We start from the raw sequence: 20,974 nt of genomic DNA on the forward strand, positions 1-20,974 counted from the left end.
TAAAAGATTATGAATATGTGGAAAACACAATTTTGATAAAAAATAAATAAAAAAAAATCAGATAGAACTTTATAATTGCAAGCTCACGACTTATTTTATGGCAACAAAACATATTTTTTTCTGGTATGCCCAAAAAATGCTCCACTTCTATCACTATACAGTAATAAATAGATTCCCTTGGATTCCCTTAGCTCTGAGTCCACCTGAGAGCTAGTAACTACATAAAACATGACATCAGCGGACACCAGCTGTGGAAACAGAAAACCTAGATGCTCTCTAGCCTGGAAACTGAATTACACGCCATCAGATCTGTCGGCCTCAAATAGCAGAGCAACTAATCTGTCCTATGGTACAACATCACCTGGCTGAAAGTCTTTAAATGGCCCTAACTTGGTTTCGTGTCTCACGAAGCCTCAGAAGATGTTACAGTATCCATTCACTGGTTTTGATTCATTGCCTTTCTTCGCCCAAATGAAACGTAGTATCTGATAGCAACCAGAGCGTAAAATCTCAACAGCTTTCTGTCAGAAGAAAGAGATTTCCTCTCTCTTTGGAAGTCATTTGTTAGCGCACTGATCTGTTGGTTAGCAATGAGAAATTTAGCGCTGTGAGAAAGGAAAGAGAGGGAGAGTGCGGAGGGGAAACAGAGGGGCTAGGAATGAAAGAAAGGGGGGAAAACAAGTGTCTTACGCTTTGATGCTTCAGAGGGGGGCCGCCACATTGCAATGAATATTTAACGGGGAGATAACATTGAAGGCGCCATTAATTAAAATCAAATGTCTGAAAATTTGATTAGGAAAGAGACTACGCCCGTGGCTGAATGAATAAATCATTCTTTTGTTCTGCTGGAAGGCCGTGTTGAGAGGGAAGAGAGCAGCTTGTCAACATTTAGCCTCTGTTAGCACATGTACAGGCTACATGTGTTAAGGACACAGAGGGGCTAGAGATGGGGCATGACCGGGGGAGAGGGGTGCTCCATGACTCTCAACAAAGATCCTGTATGTTTTTTTAAGATGAGTATCTCAATAGTAAAAAACTGGCCCACCTTGCGGTCTGCGCTCTCCTTCTGCAGCTTTGCCACAGGCAGAGACGGCATTAGCATAGTCACATAAAACACTGTTTGTTACTAGTGACTTTTGGTTTGTGTGTAATTTGGTCCAAATAATCCTTAATTGTTTTTAACAAATGATATTTGCAACAATAAACCTGAGACCTAGAAAGACTCTGTTTTCTCCTTCCGCAGATCGCAAAGATATTTGCAGTATCCTGAAATACAGACAGAGTGAGAGCTCACTGCTTCTACCTGCTCTGTTGTCAAAACTAGCATGCCAATGCTAAAAAAAGAATAAATAAAAAACATAACTGAATCACGCCTGTCCAGCTTTTAACTTCAACAAAATCTAGCCCCTTCAACTTAATAGGAGAAGGCAGGGGCACTGCATACAGTTTTGCTTTTATTTTTTTCCCCTCCATTTTTTACTGAATAAACAAACAAGCTAATGTTAATTGCAAATTATGCTAACAGCCCCAGGTAATTTTCCTAAACTCTTCTTAAACTCCTCACAATCTCTGTCTCTGTGTCTGCCTCATGAGCATATGTTCAGAATACACCCAGACATTGCCACAAGCAGGGGAAAAAAATCAAACATGTATACCTGTAAGTATAGACTAAACATCCAAAGCTTGTGAAGGCAACAGAAGTGTGCCCATAGGCTGATGCATTTAAAATATGACCCACTTGGTGTAGGTGCCAGGGCCGTGTCACTGTGTGCCTCTGGCTGTGGCAGAGCTGTCTATGTGTGTGTGTGTCTGTGAGTGTCTGCATGCCTTGGTATGCATGCGTGCGTGTATGTAGGCTACATGTTTGTGTTTGCTTGCAAGCTAGTTTGTGAGTGTAGGTCTGCTTGTGTGTGTGTGTGTGTGTGTGTGTGTAAATGGCCAGTCGTCACCTGTGATCACAGCAGGTGCCCCCTGTTTCTAAGGCACTGATGCGCTGTGGCACCGGCGTTTAGCAGTCCCCATCTGCAGGCTCTCACTTGCCCTGAGTAATAGGCCACTGTGACAGCTGTGTTTGTTTGTGTTTGTGTATGTGGATAGAGAGAGAGAGAGAGAGAGAGAGAGAGAGAGAGAGAGAGAGAGAGAGAGGGAGGGAGGGAGAGAGAGAGGAGAGAGAGAGAGAGAGAGAGAGAGAGAGGGAGGGAGAGAGAGAGAGAGAGAGAGAGAGAGAGAGAGAGGAGGCAAAGAGAAATAGGAAAAGGACAGAAATAAACAAGCAAACATACAAAATAAGCAAAAGGGAAAATGAAAGTTTAGCTTTCCAATTCATACATAATATATGTGCACAGATATTACCTGTCTACATTGCAATTTCAAATCGCCTAATATTTCTGCTGAAGAACAAATTCTCTGTTGAAGGCCCAATCTTTGAAAACATAATTGTAACTGGTGTTAGAAAGAAAAAAAAGATGTTTACATCATTTTAATGATATTTCAATATTTTAATAAAGCTAGTCTCCATGGATCATTATTATGATGTTTTTTATTGTATTGTACTGTTTTGGCCAGGTCTTCCTTATCAAAGAGATCCTTGATATCAACAGTTAACCACAGACTACTATCCGCATCTGCTATTGGCTGATCTTTGGTGCCAGGTGATGTCACCTTCTATAGAGTACAACAGGTGGTGACATCACTTGCCACCAAAGATCAGCCAATAGCAGATGGCAATTTCAGTAGCATGCTTTTTACCATTAGATGCAGGCTTTACACAGATTTGGGTTTGGGGGTTTGTTACTCTCTATAATGATACTTTACCCACCCCCACCAGCAGGGAGGTCATATCATAGGGTCAGCCTACAGGGCAGCCACCCTTCCCCTCACCCCCCACCCTGCCTGCAGCTGGTAGGGAGTCAATGTCTTGCTCAAGGACACTTCAGAAGGGCAGATGCCTGCTGACACCGGGATGACATGAAGGATGGTTTCTCTAACCACTAGGCCTGGTCTACATAAAGTAAATAAATCTCCGCTTATCTTCTCTCCCAACCCCCAAGATCATTACGTTTTTCGGGGGCCAGGTGTACACCAATGAGGCGACCGGCAGCGAGGCCAGCCGCCTGTCCTTCGCTGGGGAGTACCTGAACGGAGACGCCTCCCTGCTGATCAGTGACCTGCTGCTGACCGACTCCGGGGAGTACTCCTGTAAAGTCAAGACTGGGGGAAAGTACCACTGGAGCCAGGTCAACCTCATCGTGCTGGGTGAGTGTGCTCAGACACACACTGATACACACACACACACACACACACACACACACACTCCGGTTGCAGACACAGATACACACACACAGGTGCACGTGAGTATGTACATGCACATGCCACAGGGTTGCACAGACACAAACACTCATGTACATATATGCATAAGGATGCACACACACACACATACAGTACATACATACACACACACACACACACACACACACACACACACGCACACACACACACATACAGACCTAATCACTGGATCATTAGCCTGGCACATTTCCTCCGTCATGCTGACTGATCTAATGATTCAATTTGATTCAGACAGCATGATTTGATTTCGAGGCTTGCTGTTTGGGTTCGTTTGGATTGCTTTGTTGATGAGGTGAGACCAGAAAAATGTGGCTGGGTCTTGAAGACCACAGAGCTGATTTATTAAGTTAGGGTTTGAGTTACATGGATGAGCATCAGGCTTAGTTCTTCACCATGCCTATCGTCCAGGCTAATACCTTTGTAGCCCTTTAGATCTATGAGAAAACAGCAGGCAGACCGTTCTCCATCAGTGTGAGGCACATACTGTATCAAATTTAGAAGTGAAACGCTCCACAGTTGAAAATGTTTTTCCCAATGACAATGAAAAAAGTCAACTGCCATCAAACTAACTACAGATAAGCTACTTAGGATAATTTAATATTTGCGCTGATCTGTTTTCAATTATCATACGCCTGGAGTCCCATGCCATCTCTCAGCTCTTGCAACTATGACAAAGCCTGTTTTGGCCTCATAAACCACAGCAAAGTCATCATTGTTGCATGTTTTATCCCCTTCATTTTTTTTTTTGTTTGTTTTCCTCATTTGCTTGGTATGGAGAGGCTTGGCAGATTGGTCATAAATGGCTTAGTTTTACCAGTGGTAATATGTGTCTCTGCCTGCATATCTCAAATAGCTAAACAGCTTTGAAGGACAGACAGCAAGAGGGGAGCAGCTACACCACAAAAGCCAGCCACAAAGTCCGGCGGGAGGAGCGAGATCATTCTCAATGTCAGAAAAGCAGCCGATTTATTAAAACATCATGGGAGATTAGTTCAACCCGTGGTTATTGGTTTTCTAATGGAACAGTCTGTTAATCCTCTCGCTCTCACTCTCCTCTCTCTTCCATAAAGACATTTCAGTGAGTTAGTGCCTCGATTTTTACAAATTGCCCTCAGCTTTGCGGTGACACTTTCGATTTTGAGAGAGACGAACATTTGCATTTTTCTCTCGCTCCCCACGCTAAGATAATAGCTTGGCAGCCGAGCTGGTAGCTGGCTTGGCATGAGACGGTGTGTGAGTGTATGTATCTGTGTGTGCGCCAGGGTTTATGCGTGCCTCCACTGGTGGTGTGTGTGTGTGTGTGTTTGTGTGCAAGCTCGCACGTTCATGCCTGGCTGCCTGCACTGTTCTTGTTCCAGAGAGTGTGTATTTGTCTTTGTGTGTGTGTGTGTGTGTGTGTGTGTGTGTGTGTGTGTGTGTGTGTGTGTGTGTGTGTGTGTGTGTGTGTGTTTGTTAGCATTGTACAAACGTGTGAGTATGTGTCTGTATATGTGTGGGTATGTGTGACAATGCGTGTGTTTGTATTTGTGTTTGCTCGTATGCATGAATGTGTGTTTGTGTGTCTGTGTGTGTGTGTGTGTGTGTGTGTGTGTGCGGCCACGCGCTCCAACTGCTCCCTGCTGCAGTTAGGCCTAACTGACCCTGACAGAGCTGCGAGATGCACAGAAGAAGCGTCAGCGCTCCCCGCTCAGCCCCTCTCATTATATCCCTTACTGAGTGTGTGAGCAGAATGTTCACTCGCCTGCCTCCGACTGAGGGCAGGGACGGAGAAAAGGAGGGTGAGAGGAATGAAGGGACAGATACACACAAGCTATCTGTGTGTGTGTGTGTGTGTGTGTGTGTATATGCAGGCTGCAGCTAACTCACTACATCTTAGCATTACAAAGTTAGTAATTCTGTACGTCTGCTGACAAGCAGAGGCAGGCAAATACGTAGACGTCACTAGCATCATGGCAGGGTAACAAGAAATACAAAATAGATGTCTAAATTTAGTGCACCAGTGATCTAAAAATATGTCGCCCGAGTGGGAGGCAACACAGTGTGTTTTTTCCTGCTTTCTTTTTTTAGCTTAGCCTTTCCAGGTGTATCCACTCAGCAGAGGAAAAGAGCAGCTGCAGAGGCCTCAGAGCAGGTTCATGCTTTACTGTACTGTACCTCAGGCTGTTGGACTACGACCACAACCTTTGATCTGTAGACAACAAATAGCCACAGGCGGTCATGGCCAATTTTGGGGTCACATTGATCTATTCCCTATGGGCTCTGGGGTGTATTCTGTGTCCATCACTGGCACTGCTAAGGGACTATGATGACAGGATAGAATGCAAACTAGCATTAGCTTTGGAAATAAGCTCACTTATGGGTGGCATCCTGAATGTACTTTAGTTCTAATTTAGGGAATTTATTTATTTACATATGCAAAAAATGATGAAACAAAAAGACAAAATATACATAAAAAAAAAAAAAAGAAAATCCAAGGGCCTTATAAAGATACCTCAAAAGAGAAAAAGGGAACAAAAAATCAAGATTGCAAAAACACAGCTGAATTGGATACAGAGACTTAACAAGCAGGATGTTTTCCCAAAAATGCATTAAGGATAAGTAAGGAAAATAAAATGTTAAAATACACCTAAATGGAGAAAATATAAATCATAGGGAAAATGAGCATGGTAGTGAATGGCAGGATGTGTGTTCAAAGACAGAAAAAGAGGAGGGAGAGAGAGAGAATGGGTGTGTTACAAAACTGAGGGAAGACCTCCAGCAGTTTCTACATATATTTTATACTTTATGTTAAAATCTTCAACTTTATCAAAGTTAACAAGCCATTCAGATTATTATATCACTCTTGCTCTCCATTTCATAATGTTTTATTCTGAGATGATATACACTCCTGGGTAGTGTTGGACTGGATACCTGTATCACTAGTTATTACATTATAGTATAACCCATGCTTCAGTAAATTTGCTACAATATTTAAAGAGAAAATCCATTGTAAACCATAATTTAACTGATCTTAGACAGTTGGACAGTGATATCATGAATAAACACTATCTGGGGCGTATCCATTGACAGTGAATGGAAGACTGACTTTATGGACCAATAGAATATTTGTTTGAGCTTTTAAACCCTATGAACTTTATTTTATAGGAGCACTAGCAGTTCAGAATTAGGAAATGTGTCCATATCCCCATGAAATCACCCAGGGCGCTGTTCCAGTCTCCGTGAGTCTCTCAGTCAGTGTCAGTGGAGCGACAGCAGAAAGCCTGTCTAGATGGTACCAGAGAGTCTTTGGTCTCCTGTCTCTAGCTCATGGATAGACTGGTTCATATCTACACATTTGGAAAGAAAAAAAAAGTTATATGCAAATTCTTCTTCAGGGAAGTTTTGCTTTACTGTTATATTGAAAAATAGTAACTACACTCATAACTGATATATGTAAAAAAAAAAAATTAAAAATTCTATATTTGGCTCCATCACCTCTTGATGACGACAAGGTTACTTATGAAAAGGATTTCATGACCGTTTGCTTATTCCACTACTTTGCTCTGAAATTAAGTCACTCTATTTAAGGGCATCAGCTAAATGCCTAGAATTTACTGTGACACTCTTTAAGTTGTCAATATATCTCTGCCCCAATGTTGGCAAGAGTGTCTGATTCTGATGTTTTTTTTTACAGTCAAGCCTTCGAAGCCAAGGTGCTGGATGGATGGCAAACTCTTGGAGGGCAGTGACGTCAAGCTGAGCTGCAAGTCCAGCGATGGCTCGGACCCCATCAGCTACAAGTGGGAGCGAGTGCTGGAGAAGGGCAAGAGTCTGGGCAAACTGCCCAACCTGGCACTGATAGGTAAGGAAACCATTGGCAGTACACCGGTGTGCTGATTCACCTCACACCACTCTAGCTTATAAAGTCCTCTGAAGGGGGATACTATGAAGATTCATTTTCATATTAGTGATTTTTATAGCCTGCGTTTATCCGGGGAAGTGTTTTGCTGAGCACACTGTCTTTTTTTCAGCACCGCCCCACTTCACATTCATACATTTGCACATATTCACACCTAAGAGCTGCCCAGTGCCACCACATTCTTCTACTGCTGGTCCCTGATCAGCTTCACCAGGGTGATTGATGGTTAGTGCCTTGCTCAATGGCACTCATCAAGAGTTTTGGAGGGAGGCTCAGATTTTGCCAATTGATTCTGAGTGCCTTTCTAACCTTTATACTACTGCTTCCTCACAAATTTGAGCGAAAAAAACCCCATCAAATATGTATCACCTATTGCAGCTGAAACCCACATTATCTGTACTGCATACAAATCATTTTGAAAACTTCATAGATTTTCTAGGAAATCAAACAGAGCACTACCCTCTGGTTTCCTGTTGTAGTCTATAGGGAGGAGTTATATAAACTTGTGGACCGAGGCTGATTCTGCGATCTGATGAAGACGTCTGTGACATTGAAATGTCAGTCTCGCTGAAGTAAATTCTATTTGCATGCGTGAAGGCAGCGTGCACTGACTGATTTCCTGGAATGTGTATAAAGTGTCTGAGATGATTCAAATGTAGTACACAGACCTGGACTGGCAGCGCCCACTGTTTCTGCAAAACATCGGCTTGGCAGTCGCCCTGAGGCACACCTCTACCCACATAATGTGTTTTCTGGCCTTCCTCTTGGATCACAACCATGCATATCTGCCTCTAAATAGTAACAGAGATAGTTTATAGCGGGGGAAACGTAATGGTCGGGCAATTCTCCGTACCGCGCATTCTCCAAACAGGCACATAACACCCCCGGGGGCCAAACCTCCCTGTCTCAGTTTTCCCCCCAATGCTCAACTGGCATCCGCGATGGCACGTGCCCAGACAAAAACCTTCAAATTAATGACCTCCATGAAACAACACCTGTTCGGTCTAATTAGTTTTCATTGGACGATAACACACAGCGTCAGCAGCCATTATTTATGGGTCTGGTGAAAGGTAATATCACATGGCTGTCATTGGTGGAGATGACTAAATGTCCCATGGGGCCGTGCGGCTCCATCGCTCTCCCAGACAAGCTCCTGCTACTCTCTTGGATCCCTCCTCAGTGTGATGCCCCCCTCTCTTAAATCAACACTCCATCAATGTCTCTCTCTCTCTCTCTCTCTCTCTCTCTCTCTCTCTCTCTCTTCCCTCTCTTTCTCTGTTTCTCTGTCTGTCTGCCTATCTGTCTATCTCTCCCTCTTTCTTAGGCCACAATAAATATTTTTGTTGCCTCTCCTCCTACCCTCCAAGTGTGATACTTTGGGCATGATAAACATTCAGGAATGTACAAACAGTACACACACTGATACACAAATCGATAGGGATACTCACGATACGATTCATTACACAATATGGGGTTCACGATTCAGTACAACCATGATACGATGTAATAAATAAAAGTTTCTAGCAATGGCATTGGCTGGCTACAATGTAAACAACAATTTAAAAATGTCATTGCAAAGTGTAAATAATATAATTTGGATGGAGAGCTTGTGAAATTGTGATGGGCAAGCCGTCTCAAATGTAGCTAATATCGTGATTCATTTTTCTACCTCAGCATACGTATCGTCACATTTTTGTATTGCAAAATATTGAATTGCGATATATTGTCCCATCCCTGCAAATCTATGTCGTTTGTCAAAACTGACTGTCCCACTAAGCTCTCTCCTATTGGTCCATTCTTCACACGAACTGAACGTGTTTGTCTCCCAGATCTGAAGAACCCGGAGATCGTGACCCTGAGGAATCTGACCATGGACAGCACAGGTGTCTACAAGTGCACAGCCAGCAATGACGTGGGAGAGGAAAACTGCATCATCGAGGTCACCATGCAGCGTGAGTTGGGGAGGAAGGGGGGGGGGGGGAGTTCACCTCACACCAGACTGCCACACTGATTGATGGCTGCAGTTTCCAACTGCAGCTGAAAATACATTTATTTCCCCCTCCTCTGCTTTTCCACCCACCCCCTCCCCGTTCTCCCCCGGTGCTCCAGCACTAGGGAATGCACTAAAACTTAGAACTGGGGGCTACTGGTCACCACCTTCGCCCCAACAGTTATGTTTCAATGTCACACTAATAGATTTCCAGAGAGGCCCAGGACTTTTGGGGTCACTTTGGGGGGGTGAGGTGGAGGGAAAATGACACTTCTAGCAGCTCAGCAAAATGGTTTGATAGCAGCAGTCTTAAATTCAATGTGGAGACTGTGGCACATACACAAGAAATGGTGAAGGATCGCACAGTACGTGAAGCATGGGCCACAATTATATGTAAATTTCAGACTTAGAATGAAAATTAGGGGTGTTTGCAGTGATGGGCACTAATTAATATGCGGGTGTAGACAGTGTGTGTTTATCCACCATAGGAAACTAGACCAAAGGAAGTGGATTGTACAAAATATTAGCAACACCTTCCTTATTGCTTATTCTCTCTCTCTCTCACTCTCTCGTTCTCTCTATCTTCTACGTTTCTCTGTTCCTCGTCTGTCTCTGTCCGTTCACAGATGTGAGGGATGTTGGTATGGTAGCCGGTGCAGTGGTGGGAATATCCCTTGGCGTCCTCATTGTCATATTAATCATCTGGCTGGTCTTCCGGAAGAAGGAGAAAAAGAAGTACGAGGAGGAGGAGACTCCAAACGAGATCAGGTTTATCTAACTTCTTTTCTACCGTGACAGTTTCACTTCTTCATCATTTTCCACTATTTTACTATGTGAGATGTGGCATGCTGAAAGAAAAGCTGTGTGTGTGTGTGGTGTGTATCTACCTCTATGTGTGTGTGTGTGTACTGTCTCTCTGGGTGTATTTACTGGCATGTGTTTTCCTACCTACCTGTCTCCCTGCCTATGTGTGTGTGTGTGTGTGTCTAAAAATAAAAACGACCACAAGGTCAAGTGCAATATCGATTATCTTCTAAGAGCCTCCCTTTCACACCTCCCTTCCTTCCATGTTTGTATTTGTGTGTGTGTGTGTGTCTGTGTGTGTGTGCGCGCGCGTGTTTGTGGCATCAGAGCTGAGGTGTGGGATCACAGCGGTGTGTTTATTCCCCACTGCAAAGCACAGAGTAAACCTGGACCCTGTGGATCGCTAATGACACTTGTAAAAGCGACAGCATGTTTTCGTGACAGAGTAGAGTCAGTGTAGGTGCATATTTACCGGTGTAGCGATGAATAATGCAGCGCGGTTGAGGGACAGCTTCCAGTAAATAATGTAGGTGTGATGAGGTGTTTTCTGTTTTCATGTCATGTTCAGAGTCTGAGCCGTTCCACTGAAGTAGTCAAACTCAAACCGCCGGCTTTGGTGACGCACATCTCTTAGATGAGTCGCTGGGGCCAATCGTTGGTATAATGGGTGTGGATTTAGACCCAGACTGAGAGGTTTATTTTTTTATTGTTACTGTATCTTCTTAGGTGCACTCATGTATGGTGCACAGAGTGAGAGGTTTCTGTTTCTGGTCAGAGTTTTCTCCATTGAATCTTAAGCCCGATTTGCACAGGACTATTACCTGGTGACGTCCAGTGATTTGTAATAATAGCGGAGACTGTCAGTGATTTTGGTCCCGTGCAAACCTGCCATGTCTGTAATTAAAAAAAGTAAAAATGACCTATGTTTGGTGAAGACAGCGATCCCCTAATAATACTAATCTGGTAGAGATCGAACTCTTGGTAATTTGTTTTTGGTATTCAACTATATTTATTTTTCTTCTGCTTCTAGGTGTGTGGTTTTTATCAGCCTCCTGCTATGAGAAATGGAGGCAGGTGTGGAATTCTAAAATAAGGTTTTGAATACATTTTCGGCGCAAACTTCAAGTTTTGCTTTGCTAAATCAGGAAGTGACTTTTTTTTTCTTTTCCCATTGTTTCTGGGGAACCGGTGATTTCAGCAAATTTCATTATTCCGTGAGAATGTGCTTCACATAACATAGAGGTTGGGAGGGAGCTCATGAATTACATGAGGTCCCCACATTATACTAGTCCCATGTGAATAGGGCTTCAGAATGGGGTTGGGGAATGGTACAGTGGTGTAGGGTTTGGGGGTTTGCTGTGTTTGTGCGTGTTTGTGTTTGTTTCTGTTCTCTATTTTTACCAGTATTGTTGGTTATAAAATGAATCCACATTTCTCACCACTTTTTGTCCTGTGTGTGTGTATGTGTGTGTGTGTGCGTGTGTGTTTCTACCCCTCAGAGAGGACGCAGAGGCTCCTAAGGCCAAGCTGGTGAAGCCCAACTCCCTGTCGTCCTCCCGCTCCGGCAGCTCGCGCTCCGGCGCCTCCTCCACCCAGTCCATGGTGCACAACAGCGCCCAGCGCGGCCACCGCCCCCGCCCACCTGCTGTGGCGGCTCTCAAGGAAAACGGACAGCCTCCAGGCTTCCCCCAGTCCCCCCCGGCCTACACTGCAGTGGTGCCTCCCAAGACCCCCGAGCCCCCCGCCACGCCCAAATTCAACTCCAGGAACATGTCTGGGCCCACACCGCCGACCCTCATGGTCCCTGCCCAGACCAAGGCCTTTCAAACTGTGTAGGACTGAAACCCCAGCCCTTCCTGCAGCCATGTGAGACTCCCATCCCTTCCACCCCACCCCCCCACCCCCCCCCCCGGCTCCCCCTCCCCTTCCCCAAAGACTAAGACTCTTCCATAAACAAAGAAATGCAACTAGTAAAAAGGATGTAATTAAAAGAATCAATACTATAAGTCCAAAAGTACTTTTAATGAATGCATACTTAAAAAGGGAAAATAAGACATGCTTGCCCCCTACTGAATTACATAAAACAACAAAACAAAACAAAAAAACAAGACCCGAGATGCGACACTGTTTGTGTCTCTTGGCTCAAGGCAGAACTTATTTTCTGAGTTCCTTCTTTCGACTTTGGGAGGCACAGGGAAGCACCGTGTGCAGCGAGGTGGAAGGAGCCCCCGAGTAGAGCTTTTATTTATTTATCAAATCAAAGGGACGGGCATGCAGAGGAGGGAAGAGGAAAAAAAAAAAAAAAAAAAAAGGGAAACAGCGACGGCTGGATGAAAAAAGGAGATCCAAAGTCTGAGCCAGGTACCAATGGAGTCACGCTGCTGTTGAGCTTTTGTCGCGATCAACAGACAGAAGAGGGATCCAGTCGGGGCGGAAGGGAGGAGAGGGGAGAAAGCGCGAGGGTGTAAGACAGCTACTGATTTTTCTTTTTTCTTTTTTTTTGGGGGGGGGGGGGGCTGAGGACGACTCTCCCATTCATTTCACCACGCCCCTCCCACTCGCCGCTTCCAGCACCTGCTCTGAAACCACAAAAACCCCTTTTGCTCCCCCGCCCCCGCCCCCGCCCCCCATGGGCTGGGCTAGACTGTGCCCATCCATGTGGACAGACACAGTGAGATCATCTGCCTCGATGCTCTCGGATCTTTCACGCTCTCATAAAGAATCCACGACAAGCCACAACGGTCCCGAGTCTGACTCGGTCGGCTCGCAAACGGCTCATCTGCTTTACCGCTCAGCAGGGGAAACTTCAGCCGCAAGGATGTAGCATTGACAGCGGAGTCGTACCGGTGGAATTGTCAGTCCCTCCCACATCCCGTCTAGGTCAATGGACATCCTTTTCTGGTACTGAATATCCTCCCTGAATGAATAAATAGTATGTATTAGGCCTATAGACAGTCAATACTTTAAATATAGAGGATAAGTATCTATTAGACCAGCCGGACTTGTTATGTTTTTCTCTCTGAACAGGTTGTAAAGGGTGACAGACAGCTCTGTGTCCATTCATCCATCTGAAGAAGTGCCACCAATCCCTAGGATGGGTTATTGTTGCTTTTTTACTCTTTTATTTACCTGCTACTTTTCTGAAATGTTATACTGAAACCAAAATCTGTCAAGAAACACCATGAATGTGTGTTGAACAAAGATGGTTGATCCCATTATTTTCAGCGTCCTATAAGGTACTGAATCGATATTCGAGCTAAGGCACAAACAATTGACCTTGAAGTTGAATTTTACAATTACTACGTCTGACTGAACGGGAGGAAGGAGTATGATTCTAGAGACTTCAATTGTATAGCGCCTGTATGGTATCACTCTCGGTACTCTCCCTGGATCCATAACAATGGAGTGGCACTCGATTGCTGTCTGGCTGAATCGCCGCGTCCTGCTTGGTTATTGGTCGAGCCGCGCTATCAGCCAGTCCCCCTTTTGTCATATTCTCAGACAGACCCAGTGCAGTTTGATTGAAAGTCGCTGAAAAAAGGGCAAGTAGCCTATCTAGTGTGCCTTTGCAATCCCTCTCCCTTTTGATGGTTTCTTTCTCTGTCCTTATCTTCAGCGCACCAGTGGTTAAGTCTCTGTTCACATCCAGCTTTGAGGGTCAACAGCAGCAAATACTGAGAGATACAACTTCACAAACCTGCCTAGTATTATCGGATGCAGCCTAGGGAGCACCAAGCAGAGAGTACATTATCCTTGGTGAGAAAGCAATCCCATGCCACGGGACAATGTACATTCTGTAATCTGTTGTTTTATAATGTACATACAGATAGATATACACATGATGTCATTTAATTTAATAGATAAGGTTATGTGAGGGGAGAAAAAATCCAATAAGGGAAGAAAAATGCCTTTTATTTTCAACAAGAGACAATGGTTCATATCTGACCAGGGAAGCTGGTTGTGCGTTAGTATGTGTGTGCGTGTGTGCGTGCGTGCGTGCATGCATGCATGCGTGTGTGTACAATATGTGTGCGTGTGTACGTGTGGGTGTGTGCATGTCAATTCAGTATAAGCCCTAGGGCCACACCCACACATCCTCATGTTAGCCATTCAAGGGAGTGAGAAGGATCCAGTCAGGCATAACCTCTATCCAAATTGATATGACTGCAGACTGGCAATGTTTATTTTAGTTTTCGGTGACTTATATGCCGATTGAACGCGGCTTCACAGGCAGCAGTCGTGTTTTTGCTTGTGGGGGCGGCGTCTTGAGACAAAGCACGTCCATAATTCATAACCGTCTTCGGCTCTGGAGGCCACTTGTATGCCTTCTGCCTGCGCATGCTGTCTCTTAGCATAGAATGCACTGGGCCCTTGGTGTACTGATGGCCTCTCATGGCACACACACACACACACACTCACATACACGCACACACACACACACAATACACAAAGGTACACATTGTATACACCCACACTCACACAGGTACACTTTGTATATACACACGCACGCAGGTACACGCTGCATCTACAAGTGCAGACAGACACACAGGTACTGTACGTGCTGCACGCACATGCCCCCAGACACATAAACGCACACACACACACACACATTGCACACACTGAAATTGCCCAACCAAAAGCCCAAACAGCCATCCTTGTTATTTCTGTTCTTTCAGAATCAATTTGATGGATAGAATGTCTGGAGGTATTACGACTGACTGATGGAGCCAGGATACTAAATGCAGCACAGAAAGGGACAGTGTACAGCGCATCACCCAGGAAATACACACACACACACAGCTATGCATCATAACAATAACATACACACAATAACTTTCTCTCCCTCTCTCTCTCCCTCTCCCTCTCTCTCTCTCTCTCTCGTACACACACTCTTGCATGCAACCACACATGCACTCAGTGAGACACTGCTATGCATCTTAACAATCTGGATGGCATACGCTTCAACACTTTTTTTCACGGGAATCTGCGAGAGTAGTATTGGGAAGCGGGAGAGGTATAACAGGATTGATATTGAGCCAGGGCTGTAGGCTCTTGCCATTGAAATTCCCCCCACCACAGATGAAAGTACCACGGTGGAGGATGGGATGCTAGTCTTCCAGCTGTTAAATTCCTCCAAGCTTTTTGATTTGCTTTCCAGCAACTGGAAGTCTCAGGTGGCAAATTCCCCAGTTTATGAGCCCTCGCATCGCATTGCTCCTCTCATGTGTGCAGCTTTGTGGACTGACAAACTTGCTCGCTTTCCAACCAATGAATCTTGAGGGGATTTTGTCAGTTCAATAGACATTGGAAGAGGGATGTCTTGCACACCTCCGAGTTCCAGCAGCACAGCCAGTATCATCCTCTATAACAGCACCCACCAACACTATATATTGTTATCAACACTCAACGGTGCAGTAAGCAAGAAGCCATTCATGGTTATCCTGCGTTATATTATAGGATATGAATCTTATGTAGCCACCATGTTTTTGTGTTCTATTAAGCCGTTTTATTTTTCTGATAAAAGCTGTCGAGCAGGACAAAGTGACAAAGTGACGCTCAGACTTTGTGGTTTGGCCTTGTGTCTCAGTATGGGGGAATGTGATGCGTTGTGACATTGGAGAGAAGAAATGGAAGGGGCAGAAGTCAACCTGAAGGAGGAAAGCAAAGGGACCTGCATGTCATAGGAGATCGAGCAGAAGAACGGGAATGCTTTGCTTTGATGTAACATAACTGTATTCGGCTAAAATAAAATAAAATTTAAAAAAAGAAAATCTACAATTGTAAATATATTCACAGAAAATTTTATGAAGCTTTATTTTTTTCTTCTTCTTTATTTTGGGTTCTTCATCCATGTACTTTGCACTTTTTTGTGTGCTGTGCTCATCACCGGCCTGAGTGGGATCTGGGTGGTTGGCTGTTTCTCTTGACTACATGGTCTAGGTGTCAGGGGGAGTCAGCTCAGCATGGCGTAGTAAAAGGGAAATATAAGACACTTATCTTTTTCTTTACTCTCATCTGTTATTCCGCAGTGGCTTCTCTTTGGTTTTGTAAAGCAGTACAGAATTTTTTTTGTTTGATGAAAACAATCCATGTAAATATCACAAGTAAAAAATGTATATTTTTACGACTTCTGAGTTATTACTATTTCATTTGCAAATAAAATATTCAATGACAACCTATTTAGTCTGGTGGCATCTTGATTTGCATTTTGGCCGCTGTGAGACTCGCAGAAAGAGAAACAGCGCAGCTGACTTAAGTGGGAAAACAGGTATTTGCTATGGTAGAAGATTTAGAAACCCTTTTATTAACCAATGGAAAACTATCTAAGTAGACAGTAGTACTGACAATTTAGATGTAGTAGGAGATGTGCACCCCTGCAATATTGTCTGCCACTGTTACAGAAATTGACAGTATAAAATGGCATTTTTCTGTAGTCGACAAAGGTATATTTATCCCCCAGAAAATTATTTCTTGATATGTTTTGTTTGTTCCTTTCATTTCACAGCACTACAGTAACTAAAAAAAGTGTCATATAAATGTAATAATAGTAATAATAATGAGACGAAGAAGAAAAAGAAGACGAAGGTAGAGGAGGAGAAGAAGAAGAAGAAGAAGAAGCAGAAGAAGAATGAGAGGAAGAAAAACAAGATGAAGAAAAAGAAGAACATGGACCATCTCTGTAATGGGCCTAACATTGCTGACTGCTGCATTTCAATAGATGATGGGTCATGTTTGTAATTTGGTCTACTAGTGATGACAAAGGTATTTTGATAGATAATTGGCCGCCTCTTTCACATGCACCATTGCTGATGAAGGTATTTTAGTACATTTATGGAAGCCCTGTTTTCTAATGGAGCCCGTCAAACCCCCGGTCCCTCAGTGAGTGAAGAGCAGCATCGGGGCAGGGGGCTGCTGCCTCCTCGGCTCTCTGTCTGTCTCCTGCCTCTCAACGTGACGCTCACACCCGTGGCAACGAGGTCAGAGATATCTATTGACCTGTCAGCCAGTTATTGACTGACATTCATCTCTTTCCTCTGAAAAGTTCTTCTTATGTTGACAATCTATTGAACTGCCCAGATGGAGTGTCTGTGTCAAGCCTGGTTAAAGAGATGGGGTGTGACTTTATCTCCACTTCAAGGATGCACAGAAAAGGTATGACAAGAAGTCACACCAGTGGGCTGCAGGAGTGGAGATAATGCACTGAGTAAATGCACATGGACAAGCCATGAGCCGTAATACCATTACTGGTGTGTTCTGCGACATCTGTTTGTTGGGGGAGCTGGCTACATACTGCTTGCTAAATTTACATCTTTTCAGAGCGCCACATCCATATTCAGCAATAACAAATTTTCAAGGCCAGATCACATTTCTCCGCTCTCTGCTCCATGCCTCTGTGCCCATTGTTCCACATGATTAGCCATGTGTGATGACAGTGTCATCCACCCCTCTCACTAACTAACACACACACACACACACACACACACACACACACACACACACAAACCAATGCATACATAATCATGAGGACACACTGGTCCAATAACAAATCTTCTGATAAGAAACTGAATTAACATTAATATAAAAAGAGCTACATTTAAAGTTAGAGTAGATTTATTTACATTAACGTATACAATAGCAGATATTACAGCTATAGTTTAATAGAAAGAATCCATAAAAACATTTTTCCTGTGAGCTAGATTCGACTGTTGTGCCTATTGAAGAGAGCAGTACTTTGGAATTGCAATTCATCTGATATTATAATTGTGAATTACCATGGAAAAGGCACACTCACACTCTAATTAGCCCAAATACGAATGTGATAAAGATTTGTCATCATGCAGATAAGAAATCTTTTTTGCTGTGAGCAGGTTTTATCCAGCTTAATTAATACCAACTCAAATTTTGCTCCTGGTCTCTCTCTATAATCTGGAAAGTAAATACTTGTAGATTGCCACACAGGACCTTCATAATTGAAGCACCAGTTAGTCACTTATATAATTGCACCCCCTGGTGTTGATTGGGGATAGCTTTCTTGTTATCTGTTATCTGTGATGCTGTTGGGCCCTTTCTGAGATGAGAAACCTACATTATAAAGTGATTAACCACCATCAGTACATCTCCAGCATCTATTCAAATGTATGTCTAAGTTATGATGTACTGTAAATGGCAGGAACCAGGAAATCTAGACTGACTGACAAGTTGTGGAACTAGTCCCTCTGATTTCATACAGTAACTCAATTACACCTGTGTCACCGCTGCTTATAGTCTAGGTTTCCTCTATGTACTTCATGTCTGTGAGGCCTGGATAATATGTAGCTCCACTGAGGAAATTGACCTTATCGCTAATCAGCAGATCTCATTGCCCGGGTCCCCAAAGATAACTCTAATCTAATCTAACCAGGAGCCTTGTTTGTTGGAAACAGAAAAGCTTGATGCATCTAAACCCTATAATTATCCCTCCACCTAAGCCTCCACCTATCCACCTATTAAGAGATGCACTGCTCACAGCGATCATGTTTTGTGGGTTCAGATTTCATTGGGACCAAAAATGAGTGCCCTCATGGGACTGTAAGGTGCTTTGGATAGAAGTGTCCACCAAATGGTTTCATGTTGGTGCAATAATGGAGGCTGTACATGAGTAGCTTTGCTTAAAGCTCCCTCTGGTGGTACTTGATTTGTGTGTAGCCTACCACAGGCTAAATACTGGGCAGGCTTGTAGTAACACACAGAAGTGCAAGTAATGCGGGGAAGGCAGAGTATTTCAGAGGACCCTAAGCTGAAGGAGGCACTACAGAGAGGGGAAGTGATAATATACTAATTTACATCCATTGGAGAGAGTGGCCAGTATCTATATCTCGTTGTGACACAGTGTAAGTTTAGGGATCATGCCAGACATTTCAGATTGTCTGCAATAAATTATCCTCTTTTTCTGTTTTAATTCTTGCACACAAACAGGTGCAGGTGATTATGCCTGATGTGTGACATTATTCAAAGTGAGGTATATTTTGTTATGAGGCCCTGGGATGGAGTGTAGTACAGTAGATCTAATACCTATAAATAGATAGGCTTTGCTATTCAAAGATGCATCCAGATATTGACATGTAGTTCTTCTCCATTTGAATAGAGCTTTTTTCATTCATCTGAAAACTAATAGCTTCCAATCAGCTTTAAAAACAATGATGTCAAAGTGCAGGACTAATGCACCATCGACGGCAGTAAATCTGCTTCACAGTTGTGTCAATCTTTTCGAATAATACTGTGGACTTTCAACAATGCCTTGTGAGTTCTCTCACTGATTCTCGCTGGATACTGAACATTGCACTGTGACCCACATCTAAAGTATATTTCACTCTCTGACAACTACACTAATTATAGTGCTGCCATAAAATTAAATGGAGAGGTTAATAGCATGCTATTTTTGACACTCATTCGCTGCTGTGATCCCTTTTCAAAACTTGAGTTGCCTTTGCATATAGATGAACTGTGTAGAAATGATTCATTTGTGGAGGCTAAATTGCTAACTAACTACCTGATACTGTTCTATCTGACAGACCCGATTATGATTAATGCACCCATGACAGCCCTGATAAATGTGAACATCAGTTTACATTGTGATTCTCAGACCTTTTTACCTGAAAAAAAAACACTGTTAAAGTACAGTAAGAGTGATTCATTTCATGTAAAGGTTTCCTTCAGCTTTTAATGAAGCCTTTGCATGTTTGTGTGACCTTTTTTGGTGTTATGTCACAAAATGCCTCGAGACTATAGTGTTCATAAGATACTTTAGTATAGAAGATATCCTAATATTTAATTATTAAATTTAAACTGTTTAATTACTAAATTTTATTTGCTTTATTAAACAGGGGAAGCAAGAAGCATGAATATCAATTTAGTAAACTGCAATCTTAATTCTGAAAGCTATTAGTCCATCTAATTGAAAAATGAAGCGATTAATGAAATCTTTTAATGGAGCCAGCAAGTAAAAATTAAGTGTAGGCCAAATTAGCCAAAGGAGATCCATTAGCCTATTAAATTTATTCGACACTCTGAAAGGGGAATACCACTCAACTGAGGGTTTCACCTTGTGGCCCAGTACTATCCAGTTAGTATCTGGGAACATGAATAGCTCTCTCCCAAAACCAAGACTCTCATCTGCGGTGTCACATTGCTCCGTTGACTGTGAATGGAAAACTTCCTGCATTGACTTATAGGATGTTTGTCTGAACTGTTACATCCAAATCTGCTGTAAGATATGGCAGTGCTATTTATTCTGACCCAGAAAATATAGCCTTATAGACAGAAAATCATGCTGCATGCTGTCAACTCTTTGCACCATTTCCAATTCATTTCTCCAAATCACAGAGTAATGGGTGGGACAAATTAATGCTTACAGGGGATAGTAGTGAATGTTCACTAGTAAAGACTAAAGGATGCCATACTGAAACACTGAAAGACAGGAATAATACTGAATCCTAAAACTGAGAGGCAACCTTGTCCTCCTTTGCGTCTGATTTTGGCAGCTGCTGGGCTGACTGCATTCAGGTCAGTTGAGGAGAGCTAATTGATAACCGCACTGTAGCCTATACCAAAAAGAAGGGCTGCAATCTAATACAGTGCAAACTAAAGGTGAAGCTGAGTAACAGGATAGTCTGTTCTTCATTCATGTAGGCTATAGAAGCCTATATTGTTGGTCTTATAGTGTATGCATATCATATCAGCCTACTATATGGGCAAATTTGACCCCATTGCATCCATCATTGAAGATTAAACCTGCTGTTGTTCACCTGCTGGGTGTGATGAATAAAAAACAATACAGACATCAACATAAAGACTTCACTTAGTGATGACAGTTCTATAATGGTGATATTTTTTGGTCTGGTATGTTTTTGTCCACTCATGTCCTAGAGGCCATAGAGTATCACACTTGAATGTAG

General features: G+C 43.2%; 1 protein-coding gene across 1 annotated transcript in view; it reads left to right on the forward strand.

The window, feature by feature from the left end:
- Window positions 1-11,876, forward strand: part of clmpb (CXADR like membrane protein b) — a 62,588-nt gene extending 50,712 nt beyond the window's left edge. Inside the window, exons 3-7 of the mRNA XM_071917868.2 lie at window positions 3,051-3,255; window positions 7,022-7,189; window positions 9,076-9,198; window positions 9,863-10,004; window positions 11,540-11,876. Of these exons, the coding sequence (XP_071773969.1) occupies window positions 3,051-3,255; window positions 7,022-7,189; window positions 9,076-9,198; window positions 9,863-10,004; window positions 11,540-11,876 (975 nt within the window). The remainder of the gene's footprint in view (window positions 1-3,050; window positions 3,256-7,021; window positions 7,190-9,075; window positions 9,199-9,862; window positions 10,005-11,539) is intronic.
- Window positions 11,877-20,974: the final 9,098 nt, after the last annotated feature.

Source organism: Centroberyx gerrardi, chromosome 6 (assembly GCF_048128805.1).
Source record: "Centroberyx gerrardi isolate f3 chromosome 6, fCenGer3.hap1.cur.20231027, whole genome shotgun sequence".
NCBI classification, from domain to species: Eukaryota; Metazoa; Chordata; class Actinopteri; order Beryciformes; family Berycidae; genus Centroberyx; species Centroberyx gerrardi.